The sequence below is a fragment of the Equus przewalskii genome, chromosome 6 (genome assembly GCF_037783145.1).
Source record: "Equus przewalskii isolate Varuska chromosome 6, EquPr2, whole genome shotgun sequence".
Taxonomy (NCBI): domain Eukaryota; kingdom Metazoa; phylum Chordata; class Mammalia; order Perissodactyla; family Equidae; genus Equus; species Equus przewalskii.
Window position 1 is genome coordinate 3,388,998 of NC_091836.1, and position 21,698 is coordinate 3,410,695.

The 21,698-nt window shown below is 53.4% G+C and overlaps 1 protein-coding gene and 1 long non-coding RNA gene across 5 annotated transcripts; both read left to right on the forward strand.

The window, feature by feature from the left end:
* The first annotated feature begins 3,233 nt into the window (after positions 1-3,233).
* LOC103544329 (uncharacterized) lies at positions 3,234-5,561 on the forward strand. 4 transcript variants are annotated; one of them, XR_011540736.1, is made up of 7 exons: positions 3,234-3,326; positions 3,453-3,520; positions 3,782-3,925; positions 4,038-4,089; positions 4,436-4,500; positions 5,035-5,253; positions 5,376-5,561. It is a non-coding gene; the product is annotated as an uncharacterized lncRNA (long non-coding RNA). The 4 variants fall into 4 exon arrangements; XR_011540737.1 differs by having other exon boundaries at positions 3,235-3,326; positions 3,429-3,520; positions 4,162-4,500; XR_011540735.1 differs by having other exon boundaries at positions 3,235-3,326; positions 3,429-3,520.
* Positions 5,562-14,286: 8,725 nt separating this feature from the next.
* Positions 14,287-21,379, forward strand: FEM1A (fem-1 homolog A). The gene has a single exon (XM_070622672.1). The coding sequence runs from the start codon at positions 17,476-17,478 to the stop codon at positions 19,459-19,461; it is 1,986 nt and encodes a 661-aa protein (XP_070478773.1). The 5' UTR covers positions 14,287-17,475; the 3' UTR covers positions 19,462-21,379.
* The last annotated feature ends 319 nt before the right edge of the window (positions 21,380-21,698 follow it).

Genomic DNA, 21,698 nt, shown 5'->3' on the forward strand with positions numbered 1-21,698 from the left:
GCCCCTTCCTGTCTCTGATACTCCTGTCACTTCTGTAAAATGGGGCGTATCGTGTATGCTCTGCAGCCTAGAAGAATTGGAAGGCGAACCTTGGAATCCTAGGGGTAAAGGCTTTCTGTGCTCTCCTGGGGGTGCGCGGGGGCCCCCCCCCCAGAAGGCGATGTTGGAGGGGCAGCCATGAGGAGCACGAGCTCTGGAGCCACGAGACAGCTGTGTTCCAAACCCGGCTCTGCCGCTTGCTTCCTGGGCGGCCTCGGGCTGGTTCCTCAGCCTCTCTGAGCCTCAGTTTCCTCATCTGTAAAATGGGAACAACAAGAGTCGCTATCTTAGGGGGTTGCCCCGAGGCTTTAGAAATATTCAGCCTGGAGAGGGCTTGGCATGGAGCCCAGCACAAAAACAGAAGCTCTAGGAGGGAGAGAAAGAGAAGGGGGTAGTTTTCCTGTGTGATCTGCTCCTGGACTGGCCGCCTCTCTCTGATTGTGTATCCTGCCAGTCCCCCCCACCCTTGATCTTGGTCATCCTCCAACACGCCCGTCAGGGCCTGTCACACACACACACACAGGGCTTTTACGCTAACTGTTCCTTTGGCCAATATTTGCCCTTTAAATTTTCCCATCTCCTCCTCGCCTTTTCAGGTCTCCACTCACACGGCTCCGCCCCAGAGAGACTTTCCTTCCCCAACCACCCAGGCAGCCAAATGTTGGCCCTCGGGCCCAACGAGCTGCTGTTTTTATCAATAAAGTTTTATTGGCACACCGTCACACGCATTCACTCGCACATTCTCCCGGGCTGCCTTGGAGCCAAGACATCCGAGCGGAGTCGTCACGAGAGAGACCGGCTGGCCTGCAAAATTGAAAATATTTACTTTCCGGCCCTTTACAGACAAAGTTTGCCGATTCCCGCTCCACCATGTCCCCCTGGGCTGTTTCCTTCAAAGCAGGAGTCACTGTGTGAGATCTTCTTGTTCCTCTGTCTGTCCATTGACTATCTTCTGCACTAAATGAAGGACGAGAAACACAGCAGCTTTGTTCCCTGCTGTGTGTGCCCGGCACATAGCGGGCATCCAAGAATATTTTTGGGGGAGAGGATGTGTGCATAAAGTAGACTTGAGGGTGCACACATCTGGCCATGCTTTCTAGAATGCTGGGGACGTAAGAAACCCTCTGGACAAACGCTGGGTGTAGTGCACACCCTAGCAGAAGACAGTGGGCGAGCTGGATCTCAGGGTCAAGAAGAGAATCCTGGGGTCTAAGAGTCATCTTGTTACTACAAAGCCCGCCTCTCTGCAGAGGAGATGGGAAACATGGGACAACGGAATGCGACGCGTGACCCTGAGTTGGATCCCACCTTGGGAGGAAATGCCATAAAGGACGCTACTGGGATGCCTGGTGAAACAGGGATGCGGACTGGGGATCAGAGAGTAGTGCTGTAACAGTTTTAACTTCTTGGTTGTAATCAGCATGTTATGGTCACATAGGAGACTGTCCTTGATCTTGGGGACGCGCGCTGAAGTCGTCAGGAATGAAGGGGCAGCTGTGCGTGCAACTTACATGATTGGAACAGAGACAGACAAAGAGACACGTAGAGAAAGAGATAAAGATGCAGTAAATGTGGCAAAATGTTAACAATCGGGGGTGAATCTACGAAAAGATGATACGGAAGCTCGTTGCAGTATTCTTGCAACTTTTCTGTGGGTTTGATCTTTTTGTTTTGAAATAAAAAGGTTAAAAGAAAAAAATTAACAAACAAAGCGGCCATCCTAGGCTTCATTCCCGTTTCTTCCTCTTCCTTTTGCAGCCAGCTCCTTGCCCCTCCTTTGGACTATAAAGCTAGGACTGGCCTCTGAGCAGGAGGCAGAATGAAGGAGCTAGACAGTGTCTCAGATGAGCTCCCACAAGTCAATTTATTGAGTACCTACTATGTGTCACTCCCCCATGGGTTTGACTCAACTTTTCCCCAGGCCATCAATGGAGTTACCCCTTGGTTTGGGCATCTCTATGGACAAAAGCTAGGTGCCTTAGCTGACACTCCCGGTTCCCTGGGTGCTCTGCAGGCAGCCCACTTGTGGGCTCAAATTCCACAAAATGAGCAGCCTTTCAGGGGACTTTCGTACCAGAAAGAGCTCAAGCCAGGACACAAATCTCTCTATTGTCACAATACTATATTTGAGTAGAGTTATATTTTCATGTCTTCATGGTGGGCTGCTGAACTCATGTATGTGCCCCCATTGCCTAACACAATAAAAATCTATTGAGTAGATAAATGGGTGCAATGTCTCAGAAAGTAAGAGTAGCTATGTTATTGGAAAACTTACAAAGTCCAGACATCGTTTCTAGTGCCGTGCCGAGCTGCTTCAGAGCCTGACGCAAAAGAGAAATTCTACAATGTGGATCCTGTCTTTATTTAAAACTCTGATATTTTGTTCATCATGGATTTTTTTGCATTAATTTTGAATTCTTAAAACATTGCATTGAAATATTGCTTATCTTGACTCCTGAGTCTTTTTGGTGCCCCCTTAAGTTTTTCATGTGCCTCACTCACCATGGTCCTGATTGTTTCCAGCATGCAGTCCACACCATGTCATTAATTCCTCATCACAATGCTCTGAGACGGTGCTACCATGATCACCAATTCACAGCCGAGGAAACTGAGGCACAGAGAGGGTCGACTGTGCCCAAAGTCCCACAGCGGGGAGGAGAAAATCTGGATTTGAACTCAGGTCTCTGTGTTTTTTGGCTCAGAGCCGACTCAGTAAAGCAAAACAATAAACTGACTTATGAGTTGGGTTTTGGGTCAAGTAACAAAAAGATCTAGGCTGGAGCCCCACCTCTGCCCCAGGCTCCTCAGAGCCCTCCATCACCACGGACCTCAGTTTCCCTATCTGGAACCAGACTTCCATATTCTGAATGTGCCCTGTTTCCCCCAGCACAGTTTACTAGCTTTCTCTCTCCTGATCCAGCAATAGCGCAAGCTTGGGATGGAGAGAAGCAGGTACTGGCCAGGGCTTCTGAGCCAACCCAGAGCTCAGAGACCTAGGAGGGGTTTGGATCAAGTGGGGAAACCCTGGGGCCCACAGTGAGTGTCCCCTCCTCCTCCGGAAAACCCTAACCCAGTTTTTGGGCACATGCCAGACTTTTATTCTGAAGCCGAGGCCACAGCCTATGAGGTAATCTTTGGAGCTGCATTCGAGGCAGAGTCCCATTGGCTGGCTGGCAAAACCCCTCCCCGGGTTCCCGGCGCCCCGCCTTCCCCAATGCCCATAAAAGCGCATGTCCCCGTCTCGGTAGCCACTGGACACCTGCATCTGCCAACAAGACCGGAAGCAGGTGAGGCACACAGGGGAAGGACCGCGGCCGCGTGGGGGGTGGGGGGAGGGAGGAAGGGTGGTCTGAGGGCCCCGGGGCCCCGGGCATGGGGCTGGTTTGCAGGTCAGCGCATGGACGTCTTCCCAGAAAGTGACAAAGACGGCGAAGTTTGACAGTCTGGAAAGCGGAGACCAGACGGGCTGACTACCTGAGAGGTAAGTTCTGGAGACATGACGCGAGGTGGGGAGCAAGTATGAGTCCTGGTTGCTCCCTCTCCGTGTCTCCCCGCCTTGCCCAGGAAGAGGAAGAAATTCGGGGATTGGGGGGGGGGGTTCCAAAAAGTCAGAGGAACAAAGAGCAGAGGGCAGGGGGTGGGGCGAGCCGGGGTAGAGGGGGAAGGAAGTCAAGTTTTCTTCAGCGCAGAGGCTAGGACCGCCGGCCGCCGGCCGCGGAAGGAAATTGCTAATTTATTTCAGCACCGCGACTCCGGACAGCGCCTCTCGGGGTCCGGGATGGGACCCGCGATCTGCTTCAGCACCGGGGCTGCGGACAGCTCCTGGCGGAGGCCCGGGGCCCCTCCGACATCGTTTCAGCACCCGGACAGCGGACAGCTCCCCGAGGTACCCAGGAGCCCTTGTGCCTTGATGGGTGGTCAGAGGGTGGTCAGAGGTGCCCGGCGCTTTTGGAGACTTGCCCCTCATGGAATGGATTTTTCCACGAATTATTTTCCAGATAATAAGCAGGCGCGATGAAACCGCACGTAGAAATCTGTAATTCCCAGCAGGTGAGATGTCCAGTCGGTAGGAGTGTGGGTGAACGGGCGCCTGCCAAGATGACACTGTTGTGCTCTTTCCAGACTTCCGTGAGAAGCATTGTGCCAAGCGTTTTGCATAGATTCTATCATGCCATCTGCAATCCTAGGACACGGGTGTTACGATGCCCAGGTGACAGTTGAGAAAACTGAGACCCAGAGAGGGGCAGGGAATTATTAGCCCAAGGGCTCTCAGCCCAACAGTGAAGCTGCAAGTCAATCCCACATGCAGCCACTCCGAATTCCGTGTTTCTGACATGCCTGGGGGGGGGGGGTGGAGTTGGGGCCTTGGAGATCAGACCCTGCCTCTCTCCAAGAGGACCAGGAATGGAAAACAGGAGGCGGTGGAGAAGCAAGAAGCCCGGGTGTTCCGGCTTGGCTCAGGTGAGGGGAAAGGGCTGCGTGGGGCACCTCAGACACGGGCAGAGGGTGGCGCAGAAGACTGGAGCGGTTGTGGTCTAGTGCTGTGTGGAAGACTAGTGATTTTGTTGTTTTGACGTACTATGACAACAAATCACGGCTTCCTCACAGCGTAGGCTCCCGTCGACCTCCACTCAAGACGGACAGGCAAGGGTGTGGGACAGAGGGTCAGGGAGGAATCGTTTCCACCCAGGGGGCGGGTTGGCTAGTTCCGCGGGACAAGGGCAGGGGCGGGAATAAAACAAGGGCATGCACCCCACGAACACACGGCAATGTGCCACGTGTGGTGTTGGCCATGTCACTCGCATGCCCCCGCAGGCCTGGAATACAAACTATCTGACTCTGAACCCAGGGCCCTTAACATCTTACTACACTTTCCTGGGGGATCAATGAGGGAGCGGCATTTGAAGTTCTCTCCAGACCAGGATTCTACCGAAACTTTTCAATAAAAGTTCCAGCAGTGATCTTTTTTCTCCCCCCCCCCCACCCCACCATCAGTTCCAGGGGCCAATTACAGGACAGGTGTCCACTCGTGCCTGGTAGTTGTGGCATCATCAACGCCCACCCCAAATTCTCTGTGACATCCTAATGAAGTCAGAGACACCACGTCAAGCTCGTTGCAGCCTCAGAGTCCTTGCCTTTGCTGTTCCCTCAGCTTGGAATGCTCTGCTCCCCAAGCACCCCAAGGCTCCCTCCGCCTTCTTATCCAAGCCTCAGGTCACCAAGAGAATCTTGTCTCCCACCCCCCCCCCCCATAGCAAGTCTATATTATACATTCTCATAGACACGGGAAATCTCTCTGGCACCTAGTCCAATTCTTTTGTCTTATCTGTTTACAGGGCTGTCTGTCTCCCCCCACTACACTGTGAGCCCCTTGAGGACAGAGACTGTGTTTGTATTTTCCCAGCACTCATGCATGGCCTTGCACACAGCAGGTGCTCAATAAATGTTTGTTGAATCAGTAAAGGCATCAGAGGATAAAACAACGTATCAGTCAATAAAGGAATTTATCGTTTCAGTATGCACATGAAGGTCCTACTTCTTTCTCCTCGACGTCCCCCACAGAGATGCCACAGGGTGATGGTGGCCGCGGGTGGTTATTGGGGAGTATAATTAAATTTGTGGGCACTCAAGGGCCAGCCAGCCAACGAATAGCCCCAGGAGAGAGCCAGGCTCGTTTAATTAGCAATTACGAGGCATTGATTCCTCATTAGTTCCGGCAACCCCGTCTCCCTCCCCAGCCCCAGACAAATGAAATCTTTCTCTCCCCCAGGAGTACTGCCTCAGTGGGTCCATTAACAAGCAGAGAAAATATGATTATAAGACACCTAAACGCCAGAGGCTCTTTGTCAATGGGGTGGGGAGAATGGGGTTCAATGTCTGGGTTAAGGCTAATTGTGAGAGATTTTCCAGTATATTTAGAATCGCCCTCTGGGAATGGGAGAGCTATCAGAGAGGAAAAGGGACCAGGATACTGCCCTCTGGGGACCCCAATGAAAGAAGAGATTCTGCTCTGGTATTTCTGTGAAAGTTTCCCCTGGGTGTCTCATAATCACTCAAATTAATAATTTCAAGTTGAACACCCAACCCCCCCAACCCCCAGCTTGCACTTCCCGCCACGTCCCCATCAATGTGGCAGCCCCTCCACCTCCCAGGGGCCCCCCCCTCCCCATCCACCCTCCATATTCATCAAGGCAAGTCACTCTGGTCAGATTCATCCTCTTCTCCAGGGCTCTGCCTCTGTCACCGTCACCGCCTGGGCATCTCACAGTCTCTTCTCCCCTCCCCTCCAAACACACACACAGCCAGTTCACCCTCCACATACAGCGAGGGGTCTTTCCAGAACACAAATCTGGTCCAGTCCCGCCCTTGCCTTCAACCCTTCCAAGACGCACCTTGCCTGCATGCTAAAATTCAAATACCCTCACACACCCTGCGTGGTCCAGCCCCTCCCCGCCGAGAGCGATCGCTTATCATTTTCCCACCAGCTACACTAGACAACCAGCCCGTCCAGGAGCACCTCTCGCTCGGATTCTCAACTTTGATGTGAGGACGGTTCCCCTGGGAAGCTCAAAGAGAATGCAGATTCCCAGGACCCTCCAAGTTTCAATTAGCCAGAGCCAGGCTCTGGTATCTGAATTTTGGCTAGCTTCCCCACTGATTCTTATTTAGAGGAATCTTTCCTTTGATTAAAAAAAAAAAAAAGAAAACCCTGGGGCCGGCCCTGTGGCCAAGTGGTTAAGTTCTCACGTACCTGCTTCGGCAGCCCAGGGTTTCTCTGGTTTGGATCCTGGGCACAGACATCGCACCGCTCATCAAGCCATGCTGAAGTGGCGTCCCACATGCCACAACTAGAAGGACCCACAACTAAAAATATACAACTATGTACCGGTGGGCTTTGGGGAGAAGGAGGAAAAATTTTAAAAATCTTTAAAAAATAAAAACCCACCAACATTTTGTTTCTCCCAAAGACCTCTGGTGGGGGGCACCTCTGTTAATCTCACCAGTTACATATTTGTACCCCCGCATGCCCAGTTAGTGCTAGCACCCATAAGTATTCAGTTGAGCCCTTGTCACCTTCACCAAACACAGAAGCATAGAGGACACGCACACCTATAAAGATGAGCCATCTCCCAGAGAGGTGATGAGGGCATCAAACAACCTATTAAGCTATCTTATTATATTTGGTGAGGTCCAGTTACCTTAATTTGGGAATCCATGAAAGGAGAGTGTGTGAGACAAGTGTGGTTTATTTGGAAGGTGGTCCCAGAAAGCGGGAATGAAGGCACCAGAGAATGAGGCAAAGAAGTAGGGAAAGCCAGTCTAGGGGGATAGAGCCCAGTGAGTCTAACAGACCTGAAGTGACAGTGGCTTAAACAAGGTGGAAATTTATTTTCTTCCCATTGACTCAGCAATTCCATGTCTAGATTTACATAAAAGAGAAATGAATATTCATTTCCACGGAAAGAATTTTACAGAAATACGTACAACAGCTTTATTCGCAATAGCCAAGAGCTAACTGGTGAATGGATAAACAGACTGTGGTATAAGCAGACCGTGGGTTACTACTCGCAAAAAAAAAAAAAAAGAGCAAATTGATGATACAAACAGCAGCACAGGCGACTCGAAAAGTCATGCTAAACAAAAGGAGTTGGACACAAAAGGGTCGATACTGCGTCATCCCATCTATGTGACATTTTAGGAATGGGCAAAACTAATCTATATTGATAGAAATCAGAACTGTGGGTGCCTCTGGGGTGGGTAACAGGAATCAACGGGGGGGGGGGGGGGGCCCATTGGGAACTGTCCAGGGTGCTGAAAATATGATCTATCTTGATCAGGGTAGTGGCTCTATGGGTGTACACAATTGTCAAAAAATCACTGACCCATACACTTAAGGTCTATGCATTTTATTATATGAAAAATCCAACTCAATTCTTTTCAAGTAAAAAAAAAATTTAATTTATTTATTTTATATCACATGACTATCTGAGCAGTTCAGCGCTGGCTTGGGGGCAGCGCCCAGACTCCTTCTACATCATTGCTCTGCTATCCTTAGTGTGTCAGATTCATTCACGTGGCCCAATGTGGTGCACTAATTATTAAAATGTTGTCTGTTTTTTATGAGGCCAGATGCGCTCAGCTAAAAGTTGGGGGATTTAGGGTTGTGAGAGAGAAAGGAAAAACAGTGTTGACAACAGCTAGCGACCTCTGCTACAGATACATCAAACAGTTGGAAATATGTTGTGCACATTTTCCAAGCCAGTTTCCACCTGAGACCACCTGTAAGTCTGTATCTCCAGGATCGTATTTCAAAATAGAGCTGTAAGCTCCTGAAGAAGAAAGGCGTATGAATGAGCAACATGGTGGATCTGGTGGGCAGAACCACCTGAAAGGGACACCCATGTCCTGGCAGCTGCTTCAAGACCCTGGAGCGATAGACAAGGACAGAGCAAATGAAACAGACAATCCAGCCCACGGTGGATGCAACACACTTCCGAAAGCTGGGCTCAGATGGTGGACGACAAGGAGTTTGAAAGATGGAGTTATCTGCTTAGGTAACATTGAAGGAATGAACTGCCCGGGAGACTCATGGAGAACATTTGAGACCTTGCCTTTGAGGCACTATGTGGGTTGAAAGTTAAAATTAGTCAACCTTGGTGCCTGACTGTTTCTCAGAATTATAAGAAGTATTTGCAGGATGGGAAGAGCGAGAGACCCACATGCAATGTCTTGAGCACCAGGCAAAGTGGGTGCAATAAATAACTTCTAGTTTCATGATGGGCCTAGACACCTTTCCACGGGACAATGGGGCAAGGAGGCGAAGGCCGCTGAGCAGGGATATTGGGCTAGTTTTTCTCCTCTGTCGGCCTCAGCTTCGCCATCTGTAAAGTGGGGATTATGGCTTCTCTCTTCAGGCTGCTGTAAAGATGAAGGAGACAACGTATATAAATGCATGGCACCACGCCCAGCACACAGTAAGTGCTCAATAAATAACGATGATGCCAAGGACAACGGTGACAGATAAGTAGGTAGATAGGAAGAAAAATATAAAGGTGGATAAATAATGGGTTGCTAGATAAGTGGAAAAGGAGGAAGGAAGGAAGAGAGGAAGGAAGGCCGGAGGGAACAAGTCACCTCCATCCAGCGCCGGAGAGGGGTGGCGAGGGCAGAACTCAGGCGTTGCATCGTCCAGGGGCCGCTGTTTCTCTTGGCTCCGGTGGTGGTCGCCTCCCACCCGGGAGGGTGGGGGTAGAGAGAGCTCTGATTATATCCTGTTCCTTAATGGGTCCTTCAAAAGAGAGTGGCTTGGGTTTCCATGACAACAGGCAGGCAGCATCACGAGGAGATGGCTGAGTTCCCCCCCTACACACACATCTGGCTCTGGAATCTGGCCCCTTCCATCCTTCCTTTTCTGGATCCTGGGAGCCCAGCCTGTGCCCAGCCCAGCCCCGAGCGGGCAGCCGCGTGGGTTTTGAGCGCTCATTCACACTGGGACACTCAGAGCTCCTTCTCTTGGGCCCCAGCCCGATGAGACAGGACAGACAGAAACAGCACATGCCGGGCGCACGTGCAAAGCGAGGCAAAGGGGAAGGGCGCAGGGAGGGGGTCCCAGGGGCCTCCGGCTCACCCCCAGTTTTCCCCGTCACAGGTCCAGCCCGCCGAGGAGACGGGAAAGGCTCTGAGGTGGAAACAGGACTGGACACGGCGAGACTTCAACCGACAGTGACCACGCAGGTTACGGAACGTGCTCCTCGGGGCAGAGCCGGGGACCCTGACAGACGGCGGGGGAAGCCACAGTCGGAGAAATTCGTCCTCGTTTTAGCCCACCTGGTTCGGATTCAGCGATAGATAGTTGTCCAGAGAAGGAATGCGTGAGGGGCTTGCAAACGTTGCCGGGGAAAGGAGCTGCAAAGGAACCATGGAAGGCACCGGAATCCGACGGCGCATTAGAGGCTGGTGCAGCTCAGTGTCAAATGTCCCGATTTTGATCGGTGAATTGTGGTTCTGTAAGAGAACGTCCTTGTTCCTAGGAAACGTGCACCGAACTATTTAAGAGGAAGGGTTGTCAAGATTCCAACTTAGTTTCTCCAATTGTCCAGAAAAAAATTATAAATACGTTGTGTCTATATATTTTTATAATATATTATATTTTATTTATATAAAATATTATTTACAATATATTGTGCTTTGTATATGCTATATGATTTATAATATATTTTATACATTATATATTTTATATATTGTATGCATATGTAACATATTAATAATACATTATTGTATCTTGGTATAAATTATAAATATATTAGATAATATAAATATTATGTATCATATTATATACTTATGTACCATATTTATATACTTATATGTAACAAATATATATTATATAGACGATAGTTTATATAATTAGACTATACAATATGATAGTATATATGTGTATATATATATAGAGAGAGAGAGAGATGAAGCAAACGTCACAAGTTGCAAACCACTGAGGGATCTGGGTAAAGAATATGCAGGAGGGGCCGGCCTGGTGGCGCAGTGGTTAAGTGCACACGTTCTGCTTTGTCAGCCCGGGGTTCGCCAGTTCGGATCCCGGGCGTGGACATGGCACCGCTTGGCACACCATGCTGCGGCAGGCGTCCCACATAGAAAGCAGAGGAAGATGGGCACGGATGTGAGCTCAGGGCCACTCTTCCTCAAAAAAAAAATTTTAAAAAGATGACAGGCTCAAAGAAAAGTCTCTCTCTTCCTTGTTGTCATAAGGGAGCATGCTCTCTTGCTACTCAATAACACTTCTGTTAGACAGTAGCAGGGGGTCACCTCTTTTTTTTAATTATTGTGGTCATAATAGCTTATAATATAGTGAAATTTCAGTTGTACATTATTCTTTGTCAGTCACCATGTATAATGTGCCCCTTCACCCCTTGTGTCCACCCTCCACCCCCCTTCTCCCTTCCCCTGGTAATCACTGATCTGTTCTCTTTGACCATGCGTTTATCTTCCACATATGAGTGAAATCATCTGGTGTTTGTCTTTCTTTGTCTGGCTTATTTCACTTAACATAATACCCTCAAGGTCCATCCATGTTGTTGCGAATGGGACAATTTCATCTTTTTTCTGGCTGAGTAATATTCCATTGTATATATATATATATATATATATATATATATACACCACATCTTCTTTATCCAGTCACCCATTGATGGGCACTTGGGTTGCTTCCACATCTTGGCTACTGTGAATAATGCTGCAGTGAACGTAGGGGTGCATGAGTCTCTTTGAATTGTTGATTTCACATTCTTTGGATAAATACCCAGGAGTGGGATGGCTGGGTCATATAGTATTTCTATTTTTAACTTTTTGAGAAATCTCCGTACTGTTTTCCATAGTGGCTGCACCAGTTTGCATTCCCACCAGCAGTGGATGAGGGTTCCCTTTTCTCCACACCCTCTCCAACACGTGTTCTTTTTTGTCTTGGTGACTGAAGCCATCCTAAGGGGCATAAGGTGATATCTTAGTGTAGTTTTGATTTGCATTTCCCTGATGATCAGTGATGATGAGCATCTTTTCACGTGCCTGTTGGCCATCCGTATATCTTCTTTGGAAAAATGTCTGTTCATATCCTCTGCCCACTTTTTGATCGTGCCTTTTCTTTTAGTTATTTGTGTGAACTCTTTATATATTATGGAGATTTGAGGGTCACCGCTTAAGGCCCTCAACAAGAAAGAAGAAAGATATATCATGGCTGCCACTGACGTCAACCATCTCTGCTTGGAGAAGCAGTGACTAACATCGCTCCACCTCGCTCTCCCACCGGAAACTCCTCTCTCTTTCCCCAAACCTCAAATTGCGAGGGATGGATGTCTTTACAGTTCAGACGTCTGTAACAAGAAACAGAAAAACACTTCACCACAGACAGCGCAGGAAGCCGTGTGGACAATGTCTGTGTGTCCCTCAGCAATGTCCTATCTTGAGGGGGAAATTAAGAAGACTTTGTTGGCATGTCCTTTGGGTCCGTGTGTTTGGGTCTGGATCCCTCATCCATTGTGCTATAAAAAGAACCATTTGTGTAATTAATTTAGGGACTTGTAAAGAGAAGGGAGAGGCCCTCGTCTTTGGTAGAGAATTTTCCTAAAACGCTGTCCTGTCGGCTTGGAGCGACTCAGCGATGGACTGAGTGTGTCGTGTCTACACTGTGGTCCACCCTCCTGGCCTTTGCTCCTGCGTGTGGTTTTCAAACCTATCCACAAACTCATGGATATCCCTCCCGCATGGGATTCTCTCCCCTAGAAGTGGGCCACTCTTAGCAACTTTCTTCCAGCAAAGAGGATGGGGTGGAAGTGACACTGCGTGGCTCCCGAGGCTGCGTGACACCTCCTGACGTCTCCATCTGGAAACACAGTCACCTTGGAAGTTAGGGTTTCAATATATCAATTTTGGGCGGGCACAATTCAGTCCCCAGAAGTCACTAAGCTCGGGGTCATTGGTGAAGCCAAAGTAGACAGATAGAATGATCTGGAACACTGCTTTCATGCAACAACTCTGAAAAATCCCCGTCCGGGAAGAAAGCATCTTCCCACTTGCTCCTTCCCTCCCCGGCCAGGCCCCGTCCATCCGTCCCCCAGGCTGGCTCCTACGTGACCGCACGGCCCGTCTCGGGTGAGTTCCTACTGTCAGATTCCAGGCTCTTAAGAACGGGGTCTGCTTGCTCCCCGCACGTCACAGGTGCTCAGAATATCAATAAACACGGCTGAACGATCGAGTGGACGGGAGCCCGCATGCCAAGGACTCAGGCTGTGCCAAAAATCATGAATTCACCCGGTGGTCCCTTCGGGGACGCACGGAGGCTGTTTCTTAGAAACTAGAGCACAGCATATCTCTCCAGCGAACAGCCAGTTCCCCGGAGAGGAAACAGCCATAGTAAACACGCGCCGGGGGAGCCGTGCCATCGGGTTAGTCATTACAGACCCGAGAATTAAAGCCGGGAGCTGCATCGAACGCCGTTCCAGTCGCTGAGGCTGCATCGCGAGCTGCCCCAAAGCAGACGGGCTGGAAGCAATCGCCGGCCGGGGAAATTGGGCGGCGGGGCTGGGGGCTTCCTCTGTTGCATGCAGGTGGCGTCCACTGGTGGACGGCCGGTCTGGAAGGTCCAAGATGGCTTTTCTCACACGGGGGGAACACCCCAAGTGGGTGGCTGGGAGGCTGTCCCAGAGGGTCTACACGTGGCCTCACGAGCACGATGGGCTTGGCTGGGGGGTGGCGACCCCAGAGAAGCAACGGGAAGCTGGTGACCTTAGTCCCCTAGCTTCAGAAATCTCAGTGCCTCACGTTACTGAATTTGGGGGTGACACCCACCTCTGGGGGACGCAGCCCCAGCAAACGAACACCCTTGTTTGATTCCTTACCAGCCTCCCTTATGCCAGATTCCAGAGTGAAGGGGGTTTTGTCTATTTTTCTCTCGAACCTCATGAATCTGCCTAATCTTTGCCATTGCTCTCTCAGGCTCCCTTAGAACGTTGTCTCAGTTTTTCTGAATGTTTCACCTGTTTTTTCATTAAAAACAATTTCAAGTGCCCCGGGATCAGAGCCCCCAGCTGGGGTGTGGTGCGTCCCTGGCGGTCTCGGTGGCCTCTCGGTTCTCGGTGCCCCAGGAGCGCAGCGGCGCGGGCGGCCGGGCCTGTGCCCACACTGGCTGCCGCGCTTAGGGACGGAAAGGCCGCAGCTCAGGAGGAGGAGGTGACACGGGCCAGGACCAGGGCATCTCGGCCACCATCCTTCCGCGGGGCGGTGCTGTGTTAAAATGTGCTTCCTGGAACGGTCCCTTTATCCAGTCCCTTTATTGAGTACCTACTGCATGCAGGGCACTGTTCTAGAAACTGGGACGCAGCAGTGAGCGGGACAGATAGAAATCTCTGCCTTGCCCGAGCTGACACGGGAAGCAGGTGGGCTGAGAATAAACGTCAAACTATGTCAATTTGCTAACAGGCGATGTTGCAAAGCGATCTGGGCTCTGGGGAAAAAAAAAATAAGCAAGGCCAGGGGGTCTGGGGAGAGGGGGCGCTGGATTTAGGGTTTGCCCATTTCCGGGGTGTAAATGCTGCCACCAAGGGGGGTTTCAAGCTACGCCAGGGGAGTCACAGAGCGGGAATGGGGACGACACGGGCAGAGCGGCACCGCCATGTGGTATTTCCAGCATGTGGGTGCAGGGGGGTGTAAGTCACCTGGAGAACGAGGAGGGGATGGGTTTTGAGTGTTTATCACCTTTGTTTCTGTATGACCTGTTACGTTTTCAGTCTATGTGAGTTAATTTTCAATACTGGCTGGGGTTAACGTCTGGTTGCCGAAAATCCTGGAGATTTAACAATCAACTCTAGGGGCCAGAACACGCCAGCTCCAGCACGGCCCGGATGGAGGATCCTGAAGAAGATTGAGGTCCTGATACCCAGCGGGGACGGTGACGTGGAAGTTCAGTGGGCGCATGTCCTTACTCTGCTCTACAGCTGAGCACAGTGGGGAGCTCGGTGCTCTGGGTCCCCCCAGATCTCTCCATTTCCCCTCTGTGCTCTCAGTCTTCCTCTGGAAGGCAGATGAATCCCAGAGAAGCTCCTCCCCCTTCCTGGGGACCCCCTCCCTCACCCCAGATTCCTCCGCTGTGTCATCCTGTCAATTCCCCCCCCAATGTCATTCAACCCCGCCCTTCCTCCCCTGGCTGTCCCCTAGAACCGGGCCACTTAGGATGCATTCCCATCGCATGGCAGAAGATCCAACATTATAGCGGCGGAAAGAAGATAGAAGCTACGACGTGGATGGACAACATGGATGTCGGTGACGTGAGCCAGACACAGAAGGACACACACTGTGTGGTCCACTCACAGGAGGTCCCCAGAGGAGCCACAGCCACAGAGACAGAAAGTGGATGGGGGGCCAGGGGCTGGGGGAGGGGTGGGAGTCAGTGTTTCATGGGGACAGAGCTGCAGTTTGGGGAGATGGAAAGTTCTGGAGACGGATGGAGGGGATGGTGGCACATCCGTGTGAATGTGCTTCATGCCGCTGAGCTGTGCACTTAAAAATGGTTACAATGGTAAATTTCCTGTTATGTATATTTTACTCCAATTAAAAAAAATAATTAGAGAAAACACACAAATATTTAGTTACCAGTAAGTGCACTGGAGTAGGGGTTTTAACAGCAGGAGATTATCTACGTAGAACACGGTACAATTCCACCCTGTGGAATACTATACAGCCATGAAAAATATTGTTGGAAAATGCATGTCATTAGAATGTCACCTTCACCAGGTCAGAAGTTTTTGTCTGTCTTGCCCACTATCAGTACCCCGGTGTCCAGAGCAGGACCTGGCCCCCAGTGGGCAATCTATAAGTGCCCACCCACAGGAGATTTTCTACATAAAATGTGGTGCCTGTTGAACGAACGCAAAAACATTCAAGCTAAGTGCAAAAGAGCAGGCAGCATAGCACCTGCATTTCCTCGATCCCCAAGTGGCCACTTTTCCATATGTTAGTGTTTCAGGAATGAGAAAAAGCCTGAACTGCACTTAACACAAAACCATGCGCATGTTTAGGACGGTGTGGGTGTTTGCTTTTTTTCGTTTTTGCCGTGGAAGAGCTGTAATTAAATCGAAGTTGTTCTTTTCCACCATCTACGGCAGTCAGGGATGGAGGAAATTCAGATATGCGCGCAAAAAGGATGGGAGAGTCAAGAAATGCTCGGAGATCACCAGCAGGTCTGTCTCGGCCTCCAGTCCTCATATTCACGCTCACTCCCATTTCCAGAAGAAACTCACCCCCCCAGCCCATGGGAGGCAATCTGTCCCCGCCTCTCCCTTCCTGGTGCTCTCCTTCCTTCTCTCTCCGTTACGTGCATCGATTCTGGGACTCCACCAGCAGGCCCTGCATCCCAGGAAGCCATTTCGGAGTGGGTTATGGACTAAATGTTTGTGTCGCCCGGAAATCCATACGTTGCAGCCCTAAGCCCCACGGGATGGAATTCGGCCGTGGGGCCTTTGGGAGGTGACGAGGTCACGACTGGACATCACAGCTCCTGGTCCTCGGGCCGAATGACCCCACCAGCCTCCCTGAGTCTCCAGTCTGCAGACGGCAGATCCTGGGGTTTCTCAGCCTCCATAATTGCACGAGCTAATTCCTACAACATATATTATATATTTTATTTACATATATCTCCTCTTGGGTTCTGTTTCTGCGGAGACCCCTGACGGACACAGCCACCCAGGCTGCGGCACTTGTCACAGGAGCCCGAGCTGACTCATACGGAGCGCTTCCCGAAGATCCACCAAGAAGAATGTCCGTGGCGCCAGGGAGGGCGCCCAGGAAGCGCCGGGTCAAGGAATCATCCAGAAGGACCTGAAGTCTCGGCTGAGACCTGAAGAAGGTCCAAGAGGTGGCCAGGTGAAGCAGGTGCAGAACGGGAGGCGTAAGAGAACACCGTGGGTTTCTAGAACATTCCGGGGCATGCCAACATGCTTCAACTTTCCCATGATTCTCAGTAAATCTGGGGCAGGCAGAAGCCAAGTGGAGGCGGGAGAGGGTTGGGGGTGAGGTGGGACCCCTCGACCCCCAACCTCAAGTGGTGGGGTTGGGGCTTTGCCCAGGACCCCGCGCTCCCAGGGGCCTCACAGTTGCTCTAATGCCCTGCTGTCTGTCCCCTTTGAGAAATTCCTAATCATTTTTGGACAGGCAGCTCCACATTTCCCTCCTGCGCTTCGCCCTGCAAATGACTCAGCCGATGCTGCGCGGGTTCAAATCCCGCCCCCAGCTTTTCAATTGCTCCAACGTGCTCGCCCCACCGGCTTTCCAGCCTCTCCCGAGCGCCCCCTGCCGGCCGGCGGCTCGGCCACGCCGAGCCCAAATCAGGCCTTCGCCTTCGTTCTCGCTCCTGATTGGCTCCGTGTCCCTCGCGAGGCCTTTGGGGGAATGTAGTCCTTTGGCCCGCGCCTGCGTGTCCCGTTGGCTCGAGCGCTCTGACAGCCACAGGAAGTACGTCACCCAACCTCCCCGGCTCCCACAAGCCACCGCGCTGGCATTGCGCGACAGGAATTGTAGTCCTCGCGATGCCCGTCTGCGCCGCCAACCGCCGCGATCGGAACAGCAATTCCCACCCTGCACCCTGCTCCCAGCTAGCGGCGACGGATCCCGCTCCCTTCTGGGAGTTGTAGTCTCCACAGCTCCCCGTTCCATCTCTTTCCTACGGAAGGTGCCGGCTCAGAGAACTACATTTCCCCGCACGCTCCCCTTCGCCCAGGGCGCCGGGCCGCGGCGGCCATTTTGTTCCGCCCGAAGAAAAGCCCGTAAGATGGCGGCCGGGGAGACGGTGAAGGTTGCCGCCGGCCCGTCCGGGCTCTAGCCCGCCGTCTCTCCGCGCCCCGGCAGCCGGCGCATGGCCCGGCGGAGGCCCGGAGCATGGACCTCCGCAGCGCCGTGTACAAGGCGGCCGGCGCCGGCAAGCTGCAGCTGCTGCAGAAGCTGCTGAGCGGCCGGAGCCGGGAGGAGCTGGAGGAGCTGACGGGCGAGGTGGCGGGCGAGGGGACGCCGCTGCTCATCGCCGCGCGCCACGGCCACCTGGACGTGGTGGAGTACCTGGTGGACCGGTGCGGCGCGAGCGTGGAGGCGGGCGGCTCGGTGCACTTCGATGGCGAGACCATCGAGGGCGCGCCGCCGCTCTGGGCCGCCTCGGCCGCCGGTCACCTGGCCGTGGTGCGCAGCCTGCTGCGCCGGGGGGCGTCGGTGAACCGCACGACGCGCACCAACTCGACGCCCCTGCGCGCCGCCTGCTTCGACGGCCACCTGGAGGTGGTGCGCTACCTGGTGGGCGAGCACCAGGCCGACCTGGAGGTGGCCAACCGGCACGGCCACACGTGCCTCATGATCTCGTGCTACAAGGGTCATCGCGAGATCGCGCGTTACCTGCTGGAGCAGGGCGCGCAGGTGAACCGGCGCAGCGCCAAGGGCAACACGGCCCTGCACGACTGCGCCGAGTCCGGCAGCCTGGAGATCCTGCAGCTGCTGCTCGGCTGCCACGCGCGCATGGAGCGCGATGGCTACGGCATGACCCCGCTGCTGGCGGCCAGCGTCACGGGCCACACCAACATCGTGGAGTATCTCATCCAGGAGCAGCCGGCCACCCAGGAGGCGCTGCCGGGGCGCGAGCGAGGCGGGCCCGGTGGCGCGGCGCAGCCCCAGAGCGGCCTCCGCTCCCGCCCGGAGGAGCCTCCTAGCGGCGAGTCCTACGAGAGCTGCTGCCCCACCAGCCGCGAGGCGGCGGTGGAGGCCTTGGAGCTGCTGGGCGCCACCTACGTGGATAAGAAGCGGGATCTGCTGGGCGCCATGAAACACTGGAGACGGGCCATGGAGCTGCGGCACCAGGGGGGCACCTACCTGCCCAAACCGGAGCCCCCGCAGCGCGTCCTGGCCTACGACTATTGCAAGGAGGTGAACACCGCCAAGGAGCTGGAGGCGCTCATCACCGACCCCGACGAGATGCGGATGCAGGCCCTCTTGATCCGCGAGCGCATCCTGGGTCCCTCGCACCCGGACACGTCCTATTATATCCGGTACAGGGGTGCCGTGTACGCCGACTCGGGCAATTTCGAGCGCTGCATCCACCTGTGGAAGTACGCCCTGGACATGCAACAGAACAATCTGGAGCCCCTGAGCCCCATGACCGCCAGCAGCTTCCTGTCGTTCGCCGAGCTCTTCTCGTACGTGCTCCAGGACCACGCGGCCAGGGTCAAGGGCAGCGTGGACACGCACATCGGCTTTGCAGACCTCATGGGGGTGCTGTGCAAAGGGGTCCGGGAGGTGGAACGGGCCTTGCAGCTGCCCAAGGAGCCCGGGGAATCGGCCCAGTTCACCAAGGCCCTGGCCATCATCCTCCACCTGCTCTACCTGCTGGAGAAAGTCGAGTGCACGCCCGAGCAGGAGCATCTGAAGCACCAGACCGTGTACCGGCTGCTGAAGTGCGCCCCCCGCGGCAAGAACGGCTTCACCCCTCTGCACATGGCCGTGGACAAGGAGACCCAGAAGGTGGGTCGCTACCCGGTGGGCATATTCCCCTCCCTCCAGGTGGTCAAAGTGCTGCTCGACTGCGGGGCAGACCCGGACAGCAGGGACTTTGACAATAACACCCCGCTGCACATCGCGGCCCAGAACAACTGCCCGGCGATCATGAACGCCCTCATCGAAGCGGGGGCCCACATGGATGCCACCAACGCCTTCAAGAAGACGGCCTACGAGCTGCTGGACGAGAAGCTGCTGGCCAAGAGCACCATTCAGCCCTTCAACTATGTCACCCTGCAGTGCCTTGCCGCCCGCGCCCTGGACAAGAACAAGATCCCCTACAAGGGCGTCATCCCTGAGGAGCTGGAGGCCTTCATCGAGTTGCACTGACCCCGTCCTGAAGGGAGAAACCGGGAGGGGTGTAGCCCACACCGGTCCTCGTCCCCTCTTGGTGATGTTTCATGTGGCGCGAAGTGAGAACGGCTCTCCCGTCTCCAGGGCCCTTCACCTCTGCAGAGAGCGGGAAGGGAGTTAGCGAGCTGCTGGTGCTAGGAGCCTTCCAGATCTCGTGCTTGGGGGTCTGTCTTTCTCTGGAGTACACGCACCCGTCCTTCATTGGGAGGAGACGCTCAACTTTGCACACATCCCGTCTGCCGTGGTTTGGGGGAATTTGGCCTTCTCACCTCGAGGCAGAGGGATCGAAACCATTGCCTTCCTCCCCTCCTAGACACAAGAAGAAGCCGGGAATCAAGTCCGTCCTCCTTTGCCCTTTACGTGGCTGGATTGACGTGGCTGCCAAATGCAGTGTTAGGACTGGGGGCTCCCAAGGTGGGAAGTTAGAGGCTCAAGAAACAAGACCAGCTCTCACTTCATCCGGCACCATCTGGACTGTTTCCCTCCCTCGTTGCCGTGGGCACGGCTGCGTGGGCAGGGCTCGCTGCCTGGGCAGCCTGCCACTTAACGTAGCTTTTGGCTGGTTTGGTGTTTCGTTTACTTCATAAGTGGGCAGGTTACAGGCCTTGCGCGGGAGTCCTGAGGTTTTGCTGCCATTTTGGTTTTTTTTTTTTAAAAGAATTTTGTTTGTCAGACTTGATCAGTTAATGTCACCCAGCGAGGGTTTGCTGTGCCTGAGGTGGCCGAGGCCATCAGGAGTGAGCTTTATGACATGAAGAATTTGGCGAGGGAGGTGGACATCCTTGCCATCGGTCCCTAAAACACAGGTGACTGCGTTTCTTAAAACTTCGTGTGGGCTTCCTGACTCCCTGTTCTCGTAGGAAGAGAAGTATTTTCCAAACAGCAGAGGAGCCAGGCTTGGCGCGAGTTGCCCTCCAAGCAAGAGCTCGCATGATTGGCTTGGGGGTCGGTTTTCACGGTCTCTGAATTAGAACCCCAGGCCGCTTCAGCCTCATGCGTTGCATATAAATGCACGGTTTCATGATGGGCGTATCCAGCCCAAGTGACTGTAGCCACTTTTTTTTTTTTTTTAGCTGCTCAAGGACCCGAATCCAGGTCTTCCTGAGAAAAGCCCAAGGACAGCATTAACTCCATAACCGAGCTAGAGGAGACAGTGAATGTGGAGAATGAGTTGCCAACAAAGGGGTCACAAAGTCTTGATTTTCTGTCCCCTGGGGTATAACATGCCCGCACTAGGGAACCCGACTCGGTGAGATTTTTCTTAGGTGTGATACTGCATCCGTCCTGGCAGGCCAAAGGAGACTGTTCTCGGCCTGCTTGGAGAGCAGCAAGTCGCAGAAGGGGACGGAAGCAGCGGCCCCCACAGCTCAGGAGAAGGGTCACTTTCAGGACAGCAGCATTCGAATCCCGTGCCTCTCATGCGGCCACACCATGGGGCAGCTCCATGGAGGCCCTCAGAAGCCACAGCGGGTCCCCGATGTCCTGCCCTAGGAGGAAACGAGGTCTCGTTTGGATTTGCAGTGTTAGTTAGCACATTATTTATTTACAGGACCAGGTTTTACCTCCCACCGAGGCGGGAAACGCAGCCGCCATTCCTCCCAAAGCACGGAAGGAAGGAACGAGGCGGTTCCAATGGTGAGTCTCAGGCGCCGAGGTTTAAGTCGATAAAAAGACGCCATTGGAAGAGAACCGCCTGACAGTTCCTTGCTGGCGTGGGTCGGGGGAAGGCGGCGGGAGGGGGCCGTGGGGAGTAAGAGGCCCTGGGGCTGGTCCGTGGAAGGGACCGTCCCTCAGGCCACCGTCTCACTGGAGGAGTTTGCTTACATGCTGGGGCTTCGTGTCCGAGTCCTTTCGGAAAACGTGTTACTGCATTAAAAGAAAAAAGTGAAAACCACCGACTTAGTCCAGACCCCAGCTTTGCGGGAAGGTCGCCACGGGAAGGTGGTGGCGTGACCCACCTGGAAGGCAAGGAAGGGCTGAGGGAACAGCGTCCTGGCCCAGGAGGTCCCTCCGTCACCTTGGTGGGCTTCCTGGGGCTGGGGAGAAAATTCGGCCCCCCTTTTCCATGCCCTGCCGTGAGGGGCGTGAAGTCCTGGTTTTCCCCACGTTGGCGCAAACCCCTCCCCCAAAAGCATCACCCCATTAGTTGGTCCTTGAGTAGTTGAAGTCCCAGGGGCCCGTGTCACCAGCATGTTCCGAGGGGTAAGGATTGA